General features: G+C 43.7%; 1 protein-coding gene across 2 annotated transcripts in view; it reads right to left on the bottom strand.

The window, feature by feature from the left end:
• LOC138351627 (angiopoietin-2-like) overlaps window positions 1-17,066 on the bottom strand; it is a 289,479-nt gene that overhangs the window by 133,672 nt on the left and 138,741 nt on the right. The window contains exon 5 of one of the 2 annotated variants that reach the window (XM_069303625.1): window positions 11,249-11,295. In XM_069303625.1, the coding sequence (XP_069159726.1) occupies window positions 11,249-11,295 (47 nt within the window). Of the gene's footprint in view, window positions 1-11,181; window positions 11,229-11,248; window positions 11,296-17,066 lie in introns of both variants that reach the window. The other variant, XM_069303624.1, reaches the window with a different exon arrangement.

Here is a 17,066-nt window from a genome sequence, read left to right as displayed (position 1 = left end):
TGAGTGAGGTGCATGGGGTGAGGTGGTAATTTCATCAACACAAAACAGAACACGAAACAATGGGTATTGAAATGGAAGTGATTGTAGAAAGCCTATTGGTCCATATTTCTTGATGCTTCTATATTGGAGCGGAGTCTTGAGGTGGGTAGAATATAGTTGTGCATTAATTGGCTGTTGATTGCTGGTGTTGACTTCTTGATGTGTAGTGTCTCGCAGATATCAAGCCGCCTGCTATCGCTGTATCTATTGATGATTTCTGTGTTATTTGTTCAGATTTCTCTGGTGATGGTCTGGTTGTGGGAAGAGATTATAAGTTCCTTAATGGAGCCCTGTTGCTTATGCATCGTTAATCGCCTGGAAAGAGATGTTGTTGTCTTGCCTATGTACTGAGTTCTTTGAGGCTTACAGTCCCCAAGTGGGCATTTGAAGGCATAGACGACGTTGGTCTCTTTTAAAGCGTTCTGCTTTGTGTCTGGAGAGTTTCTCATGAGTAGGTTGGCCGTTTTTCTGGTTTTATAGTAAATCGTCAATTGTATCTTCTGATTTTTGTCTGTAGGGATAACGTTCCTATCAACAATATCTTTCAGGACCCTTTCCTCCATTTTATGAGCTGTGGAAAAGAAGTTCCTGTAAAATAGTCTAATAGGGGGTAAAGGTGTTGTGTTAGTGTTCTCTTCAGAGGTTGCATGGTGTTTCACCTTCCTTCTTATGATGTCTTCAAGGAAACCATTGGAGAAGCTGTTGTTGACTAGGACCTGCCTTACCCTACAGAGTTCTTCATCGATTAGCTTCCATCCTGAGCTGTGACTGAGAGCACGGTCGACATAAGCGTTAACAACACTCCTCTTGTACCTGTCTGGGCAGTCACTGTTGGCATTGAGCACATTCCTATGTTTGTTTCCTTAGTGTAGACTGCAGTGTGGAAACCGCTCCTTTCCATGACTGTTACATCTAGAAAAGGCAGCTTCCCATCCTTCTCCATCTCGTAAGTGAAACGCAACACAGAATTCCGCTCAAATGCGTCTTTTAGCTCCTGCAGATGTCTGACATCAGGTACCTGTGTAAAAATGTCGTCACCATACCTGCAGTATATGGCCGGTTTCAAGTTCATTTCTACTAAGACCTTCTGTTCGATGGTACCCATGTAGAAGTTCGCAAACAGGACACCTAAGGGAGAACCCATGGCTACCCCATCTACTTGCTTATACATGTGCCCGTCTGGGCTCAAGAAGGGTGCATTTTTAGTACAAGCTTGGAGTAGTTTCCTTAGAATGTTTTCTGGTATGTCAAGAGGAATACAGGCCAGATCACGATACTCTTTGTTTGCTATCATCCCGATTGTTTCATCCACAGGTACGTTGGTAAACAGTGATTCTACATCCAAGGAGGCTCTTATCCCTGCGGCCTGTGTTCCCCCCAGTAAGTCAACAAATTCCTTTGGAGACTTCAGGCTGAAGGCACAATCCCAGCAAACACAAATCGAATAGAAAACGTTCATCTATCTCTTCCCATAGGTGTAGGAATGACTTGCATTGAGAATGGTGCAGGAGAGCCTTTGAGAAACTTTTAATCCAAAAATCCAAACACATAGGTTTTATAATAAATTGTTTTTCTACAACTATTTTGTTCCTAATGTATTACAAATAGTTTTTACATGTTTAAATATAAAATTTATGGTGTTTTTTGTAAAATTCATTAGTAAATTGTGAATGATATTTAATGACTGAATGAAACCTTTAAAATACATTTATTTATTCTATGATCAGAAAAAAAGTAGTTGTCCAAATTTTCTAAAATTCGTTTTTTTTAACACATTTTGACTCCTTATGCATTTCACTAAACACTAATATCATGTTTAAATATTAAATTTATGTACTATTCCCTAAAATAATTTATATAAATTGTAAAAGTTGCTGGAAATTGTTGTGAAGAATCTGAAAACGTTTTGTTGTCTTATATATTGGTGTGTTCTTATTAACTATGTCTCAAGTGCACAGTTTATTAAACAAGAAGATAACATTCGTCAACCCTTAAAATCTTATATGTTATCTTGCGGGTGCAAAATGGGAGAATCCTTAAGAACAGTATCTATATGATAAATGGTGTTTTCCCTAACTCAAATCATGTAGGGTTTATTATTCTACACATATTTCTATTGACTCTTAGATGTTTACATTTTCTGAAGTATAGTTGTCAAGGCTGTGTCCATCACTCTTACCACAGATTCTTAAACTCCTCTGCATGTTCAACTATAATTGTTTCCATTCTGAATCTCCATCTACATTTGTATCCAAAATGAATACAATGTGGTTTCCTTCAGCAGCCAGCACATTTGCACATTCATTTCCACAGATTCCAACATGATAGGGGATTTACAGAAATTTTGCTATTCATATTGTTATCTATTATATGAATGCATTTCCATATTATAAGACAAATACATGAGTTATTGAAAAATTCGTTTTCTGTGATATAACATTGGTATGATGTTTTTTCTTAAAACCCCAAACTGAACAAAATCACGAGAGAATATATTGTTTATATATAGAGTATATATATTGGGTTATGGAGGGTCGTGTGGGGTGGTTGAGGGTAGTGTGGGATGGTAGAGGGTAGTGAGGGGTGGTGGAGGGTAGTGAGGGATGGTGGAGGGTTGTGTGGGGTGGTAGAGGGTAGTGTGGGGTGGTGGAGGGTAGTGTGGGGTGGTGGAGGGTAGTGTGGGGTGGAGGAGGGTAGTGTGGTGTGGCGGAGGGTAGTGTGGGGTAGTGGAGGGTAGTGTGGGATGGTGGAGGGTAGTGTGGAGGGTCGTGTGGGGTGGTGGAGGGTAGTGTGGGGTGGTGGAGGGTAATGTGGGGTGGTGGAGGGTTGTGTGGGGTGGTAGAGGGTAGTGTGGGGTGGTGGAGGGTAGTGTAGGGTGGTGGAGGGTAGTGTGGGGTGGTGGAGGGTAGTGTGGGGTGGTGGAGGGTAGTGAGGGTTGGGGAGGGTAGTGTGGGTTGGGGAAGGGTAGTATGAGGTGGTGAAGGGTAGTGTGGGATGGTGGAGGGTAGAGATAAGTGGTGGAGGGGAATGTGGGGTGGTGGAGGGTAGAGATAAGTCGTGGAGGGTAGTGTGGTGTTGTGGAGGGTAATGTGGGGTGGTGGAGGGTAGATATAAGTGGTGGAGGGTAGTGTGGGGTAATGGAGGGAAGTGTGGGGTTGTGGAGGGTAATGTGGGGTGGTGGAGGGTAGAGATAAGTGGTGTAGGGTAGTGTGGGGTGATGGAGGGAAGTGTACTCACCTAGTTGTACTCACCTAGTTGTGCTTGCGGGGGTTGAGCTCTGGCTCTTTGGTCCCGCCTCTCAACTGTCAATCAACAGGTGTACAGGTTCCTGAGCCTATTGGGCTCTATCATATCTACACTTGAAACTGTGTATGGAGTCAGCCTCCACCACATCACTTCCTAATGCATTCCATTTGTCAACCACTCTGACACTAAAAAAGTTCTTTCTAATATCTCTGTGGCTCATTTGGGCACTCAGTTTCCACCTGTGTCCCCTAGTGCGTGTGCCCCTTGTGTTAAACAGCCTGTCTTTATCAACCCTGTCAATTCCCTTGAGGATCTTGAATGTGGTGATCATGTCCCCCCTAACTCTTCTGTCTTCCAACGAAGTGAGGTTTAATTCCCGTAGTCTCTCCTCGTAGCTCATACCTCTCAGCTCGGGTGCTAGTCTGGTGGCAAACCTTTGAACCTTTTTCATTTTAGTCTTATGCTTGACTAGATATGGACTCCATGCTGGTGCCGCATACTCCAGGATTGGTCTGACATATTTGGTATATAATGTTCTGAATGATTCCTTACACAAGTTTCTAAAGGCCGTTCTTATGTTAGCCAACCTGACATATGCTGCTGCTGTTATCGTCTTGATATGAGCATCAGGGGACAGGTCTGGCGTGATATCAACCCCCAGGTCTTTCTCTCTCGGACTCTTGAAGTATTTCATCTCCCAAGTGATACCTTGTATCTGGTCTCCGGCTTCCTACCCCTATCTTCATTACATTACATTTGCTTGGATTAAACTCTAACAGCCATTTGTTCGACCATTCCTGCAGCTTGTCCAGGTCTTCTTGAAGCCTCAAGCTGTCCTCCTCTGTCTTAATCCTTCTCATAATTTTGGCGTCGTCAGAAAACATAGAGAGGAATGAGTCTATACCCTCTGGGAGATCATTTACGTATATCAGAAACAGGATAGGTCCAAGTACAGAGCCCTGTGGGACTCCACTGGTGACTTCACGCCAGTCTGAGGTCTCACCCCTCACTGTAACTCTGTGCTTCCTATTATTTAGGTACTCCCTTATGCACTGGAGCGCCCTACCAGTTACTCCTGCCTGTTTCTCTAGCTTATGCATCAACCTTTTATGTGGTTGAGGGTAGTGTGGGTTGGTTGAGGGTAGAGATAAGTGGTGGAGGGTAGTGTGGGTTGGGGGAGGGTAGTATGAGGTGGTGGAGGGTAGTGTGGGGTGGTGGAGGGTAGAGATAAGTGGTGGAGGGTAGAGATAAGTGGTGGAGGGGAGTGCGGGGTGGTGGAGAGAAGATATAAGTGGTGGAGGATAGTGTTGGGGTGGTGGAGGGTAATGTGATGTGGTGGAGGGAAGAGATAAGTAGTGGAGGATAGTGTGGGGTGGTGGAGGGTAGTGTGGGGTGGTGGAGGGTAGAGATAAGTGGTGGAGGGTAGTGTGGGGTGGTGGAGGGTAGTGTGGGGTGGTGGAGGGTAGTGTGGGGTGGTGGAGGGTAGAGAGAAGTGGTGGAGGGTAGTGTGGGGTGGTGGAGGGTAGTGTGGGGTGGTGGAGGGTTGTGTGGGGTGGTGGAGGGTAGTGTGGGGTGGTGGAGGGTAGTGTGGGGTGGTGAAGGGTAGAGTATCGTGGTGGAGGGTAGTGTGGGGTGGTAGAGGGTGTTGTGGGGTAGTGGAGGGTAGTGTGAGGTGGTGGAGGGTAGTGTGGGGTAGTGGAGAGCAGTGGGGAGGTGGTGGAGGGTAGTGTGGGATTGTGGAGGGTAGTGTGGGATGGAGGAGGGTAGTGTGGGGTAGCAGAGGGTAGTGTGAGGTGGTAGAGGGTGTTGTGGGGTGGTGGAGGGTAGTGTGGGTTGGTGGAGGGTAGTGTGGGGTGGTGGAGGGTAGTGTGGGTTGGTGGAGGGTAGTGTGGGGTGGTGGAGGGTAGTGTGGGGTGGTGGAGGGTAGTGTGAGGTTGGGGAGGGTAGTATGGGATGGTGGAGGGTAGTGTGGGGTGGTGGAGGGTAGAGATAAGTGGTGGAGATTAGTGTGGGGATGTGGAGGGTAATGTGGGGTGGTGGAGGGAGATGTGGGGTGGTGGAGGGTAGTGTGGGGTCGTAAAGGGTAGTGTGGGATCGTAAAGGGTAGTGTGGGGTGGTGGGGGGTAATGTGGGGTGGTGGAGGGTAGTGTGGGGTGGTGGAGGGTAGTGTGGGGTGGTGGAGGGTAGAGATAAGTGGTGGAGGGAAGTGTGGGGTGGTGGTAGGTAGTGTGGGGTGGTGGAGGGTAGAGATAAGTGGTGGAGGGAAGTGGGGGTGGTGGAGGGTAGAGATAAGTGGTGGAGGGTAGTGTGGGGTGGTGGAGGGTAGAGATAAGTGGTGGATGGTAGTGTGGGGTGGTGGAGGGTAGTGTGGGGTGGTGGAGCGTAGTGTGGAGGTGGTTGAGGGTAGTATGGGATGGTGTGGGGTAGTGGAGGGAGGTGTGGGTTGCTGGTGGGTAGTTTGGGGTGGTGGAGGGTAGTGTGGGGTGGTGGAGGGTAGTGTGGGGTTATGGTGGGTAGTGTGGGGTGGTGGAGAGTAGTATGGGGTAGTGGAGGGGTAGTTTGGGGTGGTGGAGGGTAGTTTGGGGTGGTGGAGGATAGAGTGGCATTGTGGAAGGTAGTGTGGGGTGGTGGAGGGTAGTGTGGGGTGGTGGAGGGTAGTGTGGGGTGGTGGTGGGTAGTGCGGGGTGGTGGAGGGTAGTATGGGGTGGTGGAGGGTAGTGTGGGGTGGTGTGGGGTGGTGGAGGGTGTTGTGGAGTGGTGGAGGGTAGTGTGGGGTGGTGGAGGGTAGTGCGGGGTGGTGGAGGGTAGTGTGGGGTGTTGGAGGGTAGTGTGGAGATAGTAGAGGGTAGTGAGGGGTGGTGGAGGGTAGTGTGGAGGTGGTGGAGGGTAGTGTGGGGTGGTGGAGGGCAGTGTGGGTTGGTGGAGGGTAGTTTGGGGTGGTGGAGGGTAGAGTGGCATGGTGGAGGGTAGTGTGGGGTGGTAGAGGGTAGTGTGGAGGTGGTGGAGGGTAGTGTGGAATGGTGGAGGGTAGTGTGGGGTGGTGGAGGGTAGTGTTGAGTGGTGGAGGGTAGTGTGGGGTGGTGGAGGGTAGAGTGGTGTGTTGGAGGGTAGAGTGGGGTGGTGGAGGGTAGTGTGGAGGTGTTGGAGGGTAGTGTGGGTTGGTGGAGGGTAGTGTGGGGTGGTGGAGGGAAGTGTGGGCTGGTGGACGGTAGTGTGGGGTGGTGGAGGGAAGTGTGGGGTGTTTGAGGGTAGTGTGGGGTGTTGGAGGGTACTGCGGGTTGGTTGAGGGTAGTGAGGGGTGGTGGAGGGTACTGCGGGTTGGTTGAGGGTAGTGAGGGGTGGTGGAAGGTATTGTGGGGTGGTGTTGACTTGTTAGGCTGAAGGGATAATGTTAAGTTCCTCTTTAGTAAATACAAAGATAAAATATTTATTAAAAATACTACTCATATCTGCGTCATTATCAGTTATCTGACCCTTCTCGAGTTTTAATAGACCTATCCTTTCTCTAATCTTAGTTTGAAATAACTAAAACAATTTTTTAGGATTTTTGTTTGCTTAACCCTGCTATGGGAACTTCTTAGTTTTTTGCCCTCCTTATCTCTCTTAATATTTCTAACCAGTTGTACGAATTGTTGTTCTAAACTGACTTCCCCATTCATAAACCTTTTGTACCACGCTTTCTTTCCACCTATAAGGTTCTTTAGATACTTTGTTATTCATTTCGGGTCATTATTATTCAATCTATTCAATTTTTATGATATACTAAGTTTCTGTGCTTTGCTTAGAATATTTTATAATAAGTTATATTTTCAATCCACAACAAAACTCCTTTTTACATTACCCATCGCTGGGTACACGTTTCACTCCAAGACCGGCCCACCCCCAATGCCCAGGACGTTCCAATCTATTTCACCCAAAAAATTCCTTAGACCATTAAAATCAGCTTTTCGAAAATCTGGCACCTATAACAAAATTTTCCCCTACACATCTATTCCATTCTATACTAAATCTATTCCATTCTATACTAAATCTGATTTCTTTGTGATCGCTGTTCAAAGAAACACAGCCTACACACACTGTAGTCGTCGACACTGTGGACGACTACAAAGTCGTCCACAGCCTTCCTCCTCCTCGGCAGCCTCCTAGGCCTACCTTACTCTCCTGGGCCTGCATGCCTTCCTGGACCTTCCTGCCTGCCTGCTCCTCCCCACTCCTCCCTATTTCGATTTCATTAATTTGTGTTTCCCTGTTAGTTAACACTAAGTCTAAAATATTATTTCCCATGTTGGTTCCTTAATGTGTTGCTTATGAAAGCAATCGTCAATTAATTCTAGAAAATCTTCTGCTTCATTATTCCCTGTTCTGTTAATCCAGTTTATTCCACTAAAATTAAAGTCACCCATGACACGTGTATTGTTTGACGTAGTTGCTCTAGATATTTCATGCCATAGTTGCTTTGCTTCCATTCTGTCTAAGTTTGGTGGCTTGTATTGAAATCCTGTCATAAGATTTTTATCTTTTTCCTTTAATTCTAGGCAGATAGTTTCTGTGTGTGGCTCAGTTTTGATTCCTTCTTTGGGGCTACATTTCAATTTTTCCCTAACATATATGGCTAATCTCCCTCCTCGTCTAATATATCTATCTGTGTGAAAATGTTTAAATCCGTTTATTTGTTATTTAGCTAATAGATCTCTATTTTCTACATTCATCCATGTTTCTGTAAGTGCAATAATATCTATTTTTTCTGTGCAGACAATAGCATTTAAATTGTTTATTTTGTTTCTCAGACTCCTACTGTTCGTGTAATATACCCTGAGTGTATTGTTTTTTTGAGGCCCTTCTTTTTCAGTGATCGTTTTGCCAATTTGTCCCCCCCCCCCCCAACACATACTTTCATTACCTCATTTCTCCATGTCAATTCCCATACCAATATCTACTAACAATTTAAACCCAGACAAACCTCTCCAACCACAGGTTCCAACGAGTTCGCAACAGTAACAACCCCAGCCTTTGATTGATGAACCATTAGTCAGAGAATGAGTTTACACCAGCTAAACCTCCTACTAGTGTATGGTAACGTGAAGCTCGCTGTGCACAGGGCACGTGAATAGCCGTGCACTCGGACTGGATTTGGTAACCCTTACTCGAAACATCCCGTGATTAGGCTCGTTGGAGAGCATAGGTCATATACATTCCAAATATGTTACAATGGCCATTATAGCACATTCGTGGAAGTAGTTAAAGCGAGTAGTAGCCGTTTAACAGTGAAGATTGAGGGAGGCAGCGCAGAGTAGCAGAGAGCATTGATTGATTTCTCTGTGATCACTCAATATGTTCAAATTAGTTAATTTATGTAGCACAACACGATTGCAGGAAGGAACCTGTAGTCATACTCGTGGCTGGTGTCTAGCTTTCGTAAAGGTGTCACAGGAAGGCTTTTAACTAACATCATTGATATTTTTCATTGTTGTAGTAGTTAGTTTTGTTGAATAAACGGTGTTGTTATGTTGAACACTGTCTTTTCGTTACACTCCACACATTTTACTGATTTACATTATGTTCTGCTATGTTGCCTGAAATTATTATTGCTGTTCATTTGAGACTGCTTCATGAGATTTGGGCTGAATTCATAGCACCACACAACAAATAATACATTGTGAGAACCAGTGACCTACGTGTTAGATTCGCTCCGGCGATTTTCGAAGGTCGACGGCCAAAGTGAGGGAAATTCCATACTTGGAATTTCGCAAGAATGGAAATTTTGAGGTCTCGGCTTTTACTTGCGCCTAGTCAATTGTTCTATGGTCTCTAACGTAGGGAATTAACTGCTTACTACACTTAGCATGTTAGCTAAGCAAGTCCTTCCTCAGGAGATCCATCAAGAGTCAGTTTAAAGTTGACGGATATAGTACAAGAATATCACGATACAAGAAAAAAAAAAAACTTTCACACCCCATCCTGAGCATACATGTCATTTCTTCCCTAGAAGTGTTCCCAGTTATCTATGAAAGATAATGCATTTGATTTGCAATATTTGTCTAGTCGGCAATTGACACCCAGTGCCCTCGACAACCATTCATATGTTCTTATGCAGAACATATTGCACTCTGGATGGTAATGGTTGCCGGATGCAGAACATATTGCACTCTGAATGGTAATGGTTGCCGGATACAGAACATATTGCACTCTGGATGGTAATGGTTGCCGGATACAGAACATATTGCACTCTGGATGGTAATGGTTGCCGGATACAGAACATATTGCACTCTGGATGGTAACGGTTGCCGGATACAGAACATATTGCACTCTGGATGGTAACGGTTGCCGGATACAGAACATATTGCACTCTGGATGGTAATGGTTGCCGGATACAGAACATATTGCACTCTGGATGGTAATGGTTGCCGGATACAGAACATATTGCACTCTGGATGGTAATGGTTGCCGGATACAGAACATATTGCACTCTGGATGGTAATGGTTGCCGGATACAGAACATATTGCACTCTGGATGGTAATGGTTGCCGGATACAGAACATATTGCACTCTGGATGGTAACGGTTGCCGGATACAGAACATATTGCACTCTGGATGGTAACGGTTGCCGGATACAGAACATATTGCACTCTGGATGGTAATGGTTGCCGGATACAGAACATATTGCACTCTGGATGGTAATGGTTGCCGGATACAGAACATATTGCACTCTGGATGGTAATGGTTGCCGGATACAGAACATATTGCACTCTGGATGGTAACGGTTGCCGGATACAGAACATATTGCACTCTGGATGGTAACGGTTGCCGGATACAGAACATATTGCACTCTGGATGGTAATGGTTGCCGGATACAGAACATATTGCACTCTGGATGGTAATGGTTGCCGGATACAGAACATATTGCACTCTGGATGGTAATGGTTGCCGGATACAGAACATATTGCACTCTGGATGGTAATGGTTGCCGGATACAGAACATAATGCACTCTGGATGGTAATGGTTGCCGGATACAGAACATATTGCACTCTGGATGGTAATGGTTGCCGGATACAGAACATATTGCACTCTGGATGGTAATGGTTGCCGGATACAGAACATATTGCACTCTGGATGGTAATGGTTGCCGGATACAGAACATATTGCACTGTGGATGGTAATGGTTGCCGGATACAGAACATAATGCACTCTGGATGGTAATGGTTGCCGGATACAGAACATATTGTACTGTGGATGGTAATGGTTGCCGGATACAGAACATATTGCACTCTGGATGGTAATGGTTGCCGGATACAGAACATATTGCACTCTGAAAGGTAATGGTACCGGATACAGAACATATTGCACTCTGGATGGTAATGGTTGCCGGATACAGAACATAATGCATTCTGGATGGTAATGGTTGCCGGATACAGAACATATTGCACTCTGGATGGTAATGGTTGCCGGATACAGAACATATTGCACTCTGGATGGTAATGGTTGCCGGATACAGAACATATTGCACTCTGGATGGTAATAGTTGCCGGATACAGAACATATTGCACTCTGGATGGTAATGGTTGCCGGATACAGAACACATTGCACTCTGGATGGTAATAGTTGCCGGATACAGAACATATTACACTCTACACGGTAATGATTATCTAAAACCAGACAAAGTTGTTCAACCAGCATAGTTATAATAATTTATTAGTTCCATGTTGTGGTCAGTTGATTTGACTTACTGGTAGGAAGTTTTTCCCACAAAAAATTCCCTAAAGTGGTAACTGTCACCATCACTACAACTAATAATACCTCCATTACGACTGCAGCAGGAGAGACAGCTGATCTCCGTCAGTAGTCATGTTACACCAGGCAGACACTGGCCGTCCCTCCCTGTGGGAGAGATTACTCACCTCCGTCAGTAGTCATGTCACACCAGGCAGACACCGGCCGTCCCTCCCTGTGGGAGAGATTACTCACCTCCGTCAGTAGTCATGTCACACCAGGCAGACACCAGCCGTCCCTCCCTGTGGGAGAGATCACAACTCATAAAACACCTCAACATTTCACCAAGTAAAGGCCTGGACATCACCCACATAATGTGGGAGATGTCCAGCAACTACATAAAACTCTCCAGAACCAAGCATGTTAATCATTACTGTTGAGATTAAGCCCACATCACGGATAAAGTCCTCCTGGTTGAGTCCAGGCCCCGCACACCATTTTGTATGACATGCTGAATCACGAAAACTGTTTCACTTGCTTTGAGTGACTCAGCTCTCTTGATTTCTTGTGAGAAACTCTCTCAGTTCTCTGGATTTCAGCAACTATCGCAAGATTTTCTGCCCGAGAATTAAAACCTTTGTAAAAATCGGGCAAAAAATCTTGCGTTAGTCGCTGAAATCAAATGAGCTGTGAGAGAACTAAGAAATCAGGGAAGATTTGTCAAATTTCTGTGGATCCCCTCCCATGTTGGAATCTGTGGAAAAGAACGTGCAGATGTGCTGGCTGCTGAAGGCACTGAAGGAGACCATATTGAATACTACACACCCAAGACTCTTCTACAAATTAGAGGCATTATCAGGCAACATCACCGCAACAAGGTTACTGAGGAAAGGAGAGTAGAATAACAAATCAGTGAATCTGTATGCTGATACATCATAGTTGCAGCTGGCAATACCAATCATTATGAACGAAGAGGAGGTGGCCGCAGGAGAGAATTAATAATAGCGAGAATTCGTCTTGGATACAAATATCCAAGGAGATTTGGAATGGAAACAACAGTTGAACAGCTGAGTTGCAGAATCTGTGGTGAGAGTGATGGAGACCGTCTTGACCACTACCTGAGAGAATGTGAACATCTGAGAGACATTAGAAATATGTGTAGAACATTAAACCCCACCTTGATTGAATTAGGAAAATACTATTTGTCATATGTAGATATTGTTAGTAAAAGATTCCCCCAATTTGCACCTGCAAGATAACAAGATTTTAAAGGTTGATGAAGATTAATGTTAATCTTGTTTGAGAAGCTGTTCACTTGAGACGGTTAAGCAAGTCCCAGCTGTCTCTGGGTACAAGTGATTCAATACAAGTGATCACCCCTGGCAAGTTTCCCAAAGATATTGATAGGCTAGACAAAGACTGTTTATTTAACACAAGGGCTTAGAAATAAAGTAACGATGATGTAGTTGAGTATTTTGAAAGTCGAATGAAGCATAATGCAGTTAAGAAACTGTTGAATGAAGCTAAACTTGTCTATTTTCACCTGTGAGGAATAATTTTAGTAAAGGAATGATGAAAGATACTGTCTGGTAAAAGTTAAACTTAATAAATTTTGTGATGGGGGAATTTAAATTACTGCATATTGGAGAGTAAACACACAAACCAAGAAGAAGGAAGGCAAAGTTGAATGATGAAGTAGAGTTGGTAACGCAGAGGATGAGCTGCACACCTGCTGCACACCTGCTACACATACTCCCCCTATCATCATTGACAACCGCAAATCCTTCCAGATGACTACGCACAGGCACGTGGGGGGGGGGGTCCTCCCACACCCCCTTAGTACTATGACCAGATCCCTTACCTGGGCAGGTGGCCACAACTGGCTCATCTGCTCAGATGGCGTGGACGGTCGTAGTCCTAATTTACACTACTGGCAGTGTACAGACTGGCGTTGGGTGGGTGATGCGGGGGTGAAACCTTAGGAGGAGTTCAAAAGGGAGTCTACAGTCTACACGCTGCCACACTAGCTCCTATTAATTATCTTGGATTATACTCTGTGGAGCACAAGTCGTGTACCTGAAATTACCGAGGGGTAACTAACACTCTAGTAGTCTTGATGAGTATAGAAAGCCAGTGGCTTATCAGTGGGTCCACGTTTGTCCTGATGATTTTTTTTCAAGCTGGATTTTAAGATTAAACAGTTTTGTCGTATACAGCTTCAGCGGGTATGCGATTCCTTGGGTTTATATCCCGAAACACACGACGAAACTACGTCGATGCTGCAACGTTCTAACAAGTTGTAACACCTTCTAACATGTTGTAACACCTTCTAACATGTTGTAACAGCTTCTAACATGTTGTAACAACTGTCTAACATGTTGTAACCGCTTCTAACATGTTGTAACACCTTCTAACATGTTGTAACAACTGTCTAACATGTTGTAACAGCTTCTAACAAGTTGTAACAACTATCTGACATGTTGTAACACCTTCTAGCATGTTGTAACAACTGTCTAACAAGCTGTAACACCTTCTAACACGTTGTAACACCTTCTAACAAGTTACAACACCTTCTAACAAGTTGGAACACCGTCTAACACGTTGTAACATCTTCTAACATATTGTATCACTTTCTACCACATTGTAACACTTTCTAACACCTTCTAACAAGTTGCAACACTTTCTAACAAGTTGTAACACCTTCTAACAAGTTGTAACACTTTCTAACATGTTGTAACACCTTCTAACAAGTTGTAACACCTTCTAACATGTTGTAACACCTTCTAACACTTTGTACCACCTTCAAACAAGTTGTAACTCCTTCTAACATGTTGTAACACTTTATATTATATTGTAACACCTTCTAACAAGTTGTAACATCTTCTAACAAGTTGTAACAACTTCTAACATGTTGTAACACCTTCTAACAAGTTGTAACTCCTTCTAACAAGTTGTAACACCTTCTAACAAGTTGTAACACCTTCTAACATGTTGTAACACTTTATATTATATTGTAACACCTTCTAACAAGTTGTAACATCTTCTAATAAGTTGTACCACCTTCAAAAAAGTTGTAACACCTTATAACAAGTTGTAACACCTTCTAACAAGTTGTAACACCTTCTAACAAGTTGGAACACCTTTTAACATGTTGTAACACCTTCTAACATGTAGTAACACCCTCTAACAAGTTGTAACTCCTTCTAACACGTTGTAACACGTTGTAACACCTTCTAACAAGTTGTAACACCTTCTAACAAGTTCTAACACCTTTTAACATGTTGTAACACCTTCTAACATGTAGTAACACCCTCTAACAAGTTGTAGCTCCTTCTAACAAGTTGTAACACCTTCTAACATGTTGTAACACCTTCTAACAAGTTGTAACACCCACTAACATTTGTAACACCTTCTAACATGTTGTAACACCTAACATTTTGTAACTCCTTCTAACAAGTTGTAACACTTTTTACCACGTTGTAACATCTTCTAACATGTAGTAAAACCTTCTATCAAGTTGTAACACCTTCTAACATTTGTAACTCCTTCTAACATGTAGTAACACCTTCTAACAAGTTGTAACTCCTTCTAACAAGTTGTAACTCCTTCTAACAAGTTGTAACACCTTCTAACAAGTTGTAACACTTTCTACCACGTTGTAACATCTTCTAACATGTACTAAAACCTTCTATCAAATTGTAACACCTTCTAACATTTGTAACACCTTCTAACATGTTGTAACACCTAACATTTTGTAACTCCTTCTAACATGTTGTAACACCCTCTAACAAGTTGTAACTCCTTCTAACATGTTGTAACACCTTCTAACAAGTTGTAACTCCTTCTAACAAGTTGTAACACCTTCTAACACGTTGTAACACATTCTAACACGTTGTAACACCTTCTAACACGTTGTAACACCTTCTAACATGTTGTAACACCTTCTAACAAGTTGTAACTCCTTCTAACAAGTTGTAACTACTTCTAACAAGTTGTAACACCTTCTAACAAGTTGTAACACTTTCTACTACGTTGTAACATCTTCTAACATGTAGTAAAACCTTCTATCAAGTTGTAACACCCTCTAACATTTGTAACACCTTCTAACATGTTGTAACACCTAACATTTTTAACTCCTTCTAACATGTTGTAACTCCTTCTAACATGTTGTAACACCTAATATTTTGTAACTCCTTCTAACATGTTGTAACACCTTCTAACAAGTTGTGACAACTATCTAACAAGTTGAAACACCTTCTAACATGTTGTAACACCTTCTAACATGTTGTAACACCTTCTAACAAGTTGTAACACCTTCTAACATGTTGTAACACCTTCTAACAAGTTGTGACAACTATCTAGCAAGTTGAAACAACTAAACCGCCATAAAAACTGTATAACAAGATGTAACCACTTAGTAATGAGGTAACAATAGGGACCGTTACACTGTGTGTTTGCAGAGTGATGGATTTTGACTCCAAGTTCCTTCATTATGTTCAGTAATATGCCGCAAGGTAATGTTAATCATTTGGTTGTTGTGACGTGGGTTGTTATATCCCCCATGTAAGGTCTTGCATTTGTTACATTAAAAAGCATTTGCCAGTCTTCTGACCATTTGTGGAGTTATATGGATTTCTTCCTAAGTCCTCGATATCATTTTCACTTCCCACTTCACCATAAATTTTTGTGTCATCTGCAAAATGATGATGTGGGGACGATGAAGGAACGGAGAAGTGGGGGATGGTGGATAGGAGGGGACGGAGGAGTGAAGAATGGTGGGGCTGACAAGGGGGACAGGGGAATGGGAGATGGTGAAGGGGGGGAAATGGTGGGGAGGACGAAGGGACGGGGGTGTGGGGGGATGATGGGGAGGACGAGGGGACGGGGAAGTGAGGGAAATGTAGGGAGGACGAGGGGACCGGAGATGATGGGAATGGTGAGTAGGATGGGGGAACAGGGGAGGGTTGCTGTGGCTGCTGTGGTTGCTGTGGCCCACGCGTTGCTGTAAGTCACAGCAACGCGTGGCTGGGTACAGCTAGTATATACTATAAAAAAAATTGGGTCGAAAATAGATCCCTGTGGTACCCTACTCACCACATTTCTCCAATCAGATTCCTTCCCATTTAGCACAACCTTCTGTTTTCTTTGTTTTAACCATTGTTTTATTTATTCTTGTTTGATTTGATTTGATTTATTTACAAGTAATTTAATAAATGGAATACTATTTATTCCATGTGCCTGTAATATCCTTGCTAGTCTTTCATGTGGTACCTTTTATCGAAAGCATTATCACAGTGCATATATACTACATCTGCTGGAAGTCCTTTGTCTGAGTAGCTCGTTACCGTTTCCAAAAATGTGATCTATTTTTAACATACCAAAGTTGAGTTGATATTACAAAATTGTTCACTGTGAGACGGTGGATGATTCTCTCCCTTAGGACTCTCCACATGAGCTTGCAGATGTGTGATGTCAAGCTAATCGGACGGTAGCTTTCTACTGAGCTTTCTGTCTATTTTGGAAATAGGGGTGACAGTGGAGGATAGAAATAGCCGTAGCTATTCTATCCTTTTGAGATGTATCATATTGTCTCAATAAATGTACTTGAACTTGAAGGGGTGACATTGGCATATTTCCAATCTAGGGGAACTATCCCGTGGTTCAGAGATTTTCTGGAAAGGAGTTTCAGTGGTAGGTATAGTTCCTCTGCCAGTTCCTTTACGGTTTAGAATATAATTCTGACCACAACTGGGGTACCCAACCACTTTGGGTGGACGGTAGAGCCATGGTCTCGCTTCATGCAGGTCGGCGATCAATCCCCGACCGTCCAAGTAGCTGGGCACCGTTCATCGCCCCCCCCCCCCACATCCCGTACGTCCCATCCGAAATCCTTAGCCTCATCCCTTCCCAGTGCTATATAGTCGTAATTGCTTAGCACTCACCTGATAGTTCCCTTCCCTTCCCCCCACCTGGGGTGTTTGAGTCTTATAGTTTGTCGGTACTCTTCCTGGTAATGTTGCACGTTATGGGTATATCACTTAATTCGTTCTCTTCACCTTCTTCAAATATTTGT

Source organism: Procambarus clarkii, chromosome 50 (assembly GCF_040958095.1).
Source record: "Procambarus clarkii isolate CNS0578487 chromosome 50, FALCON_Pclarkii_2.0, whole genome shotgun sequence".
NCBI classification, from domain to species: domain Eukaryota; kingdom Metazoa; phylum Arthropoda; class Malacostraca; order Decapoda; family Cambaridae; genus Procambarus; species Procambarus clarkii.
This window is presented reverse-complemented; position numbering and strand designations above follow the sequence as displayed.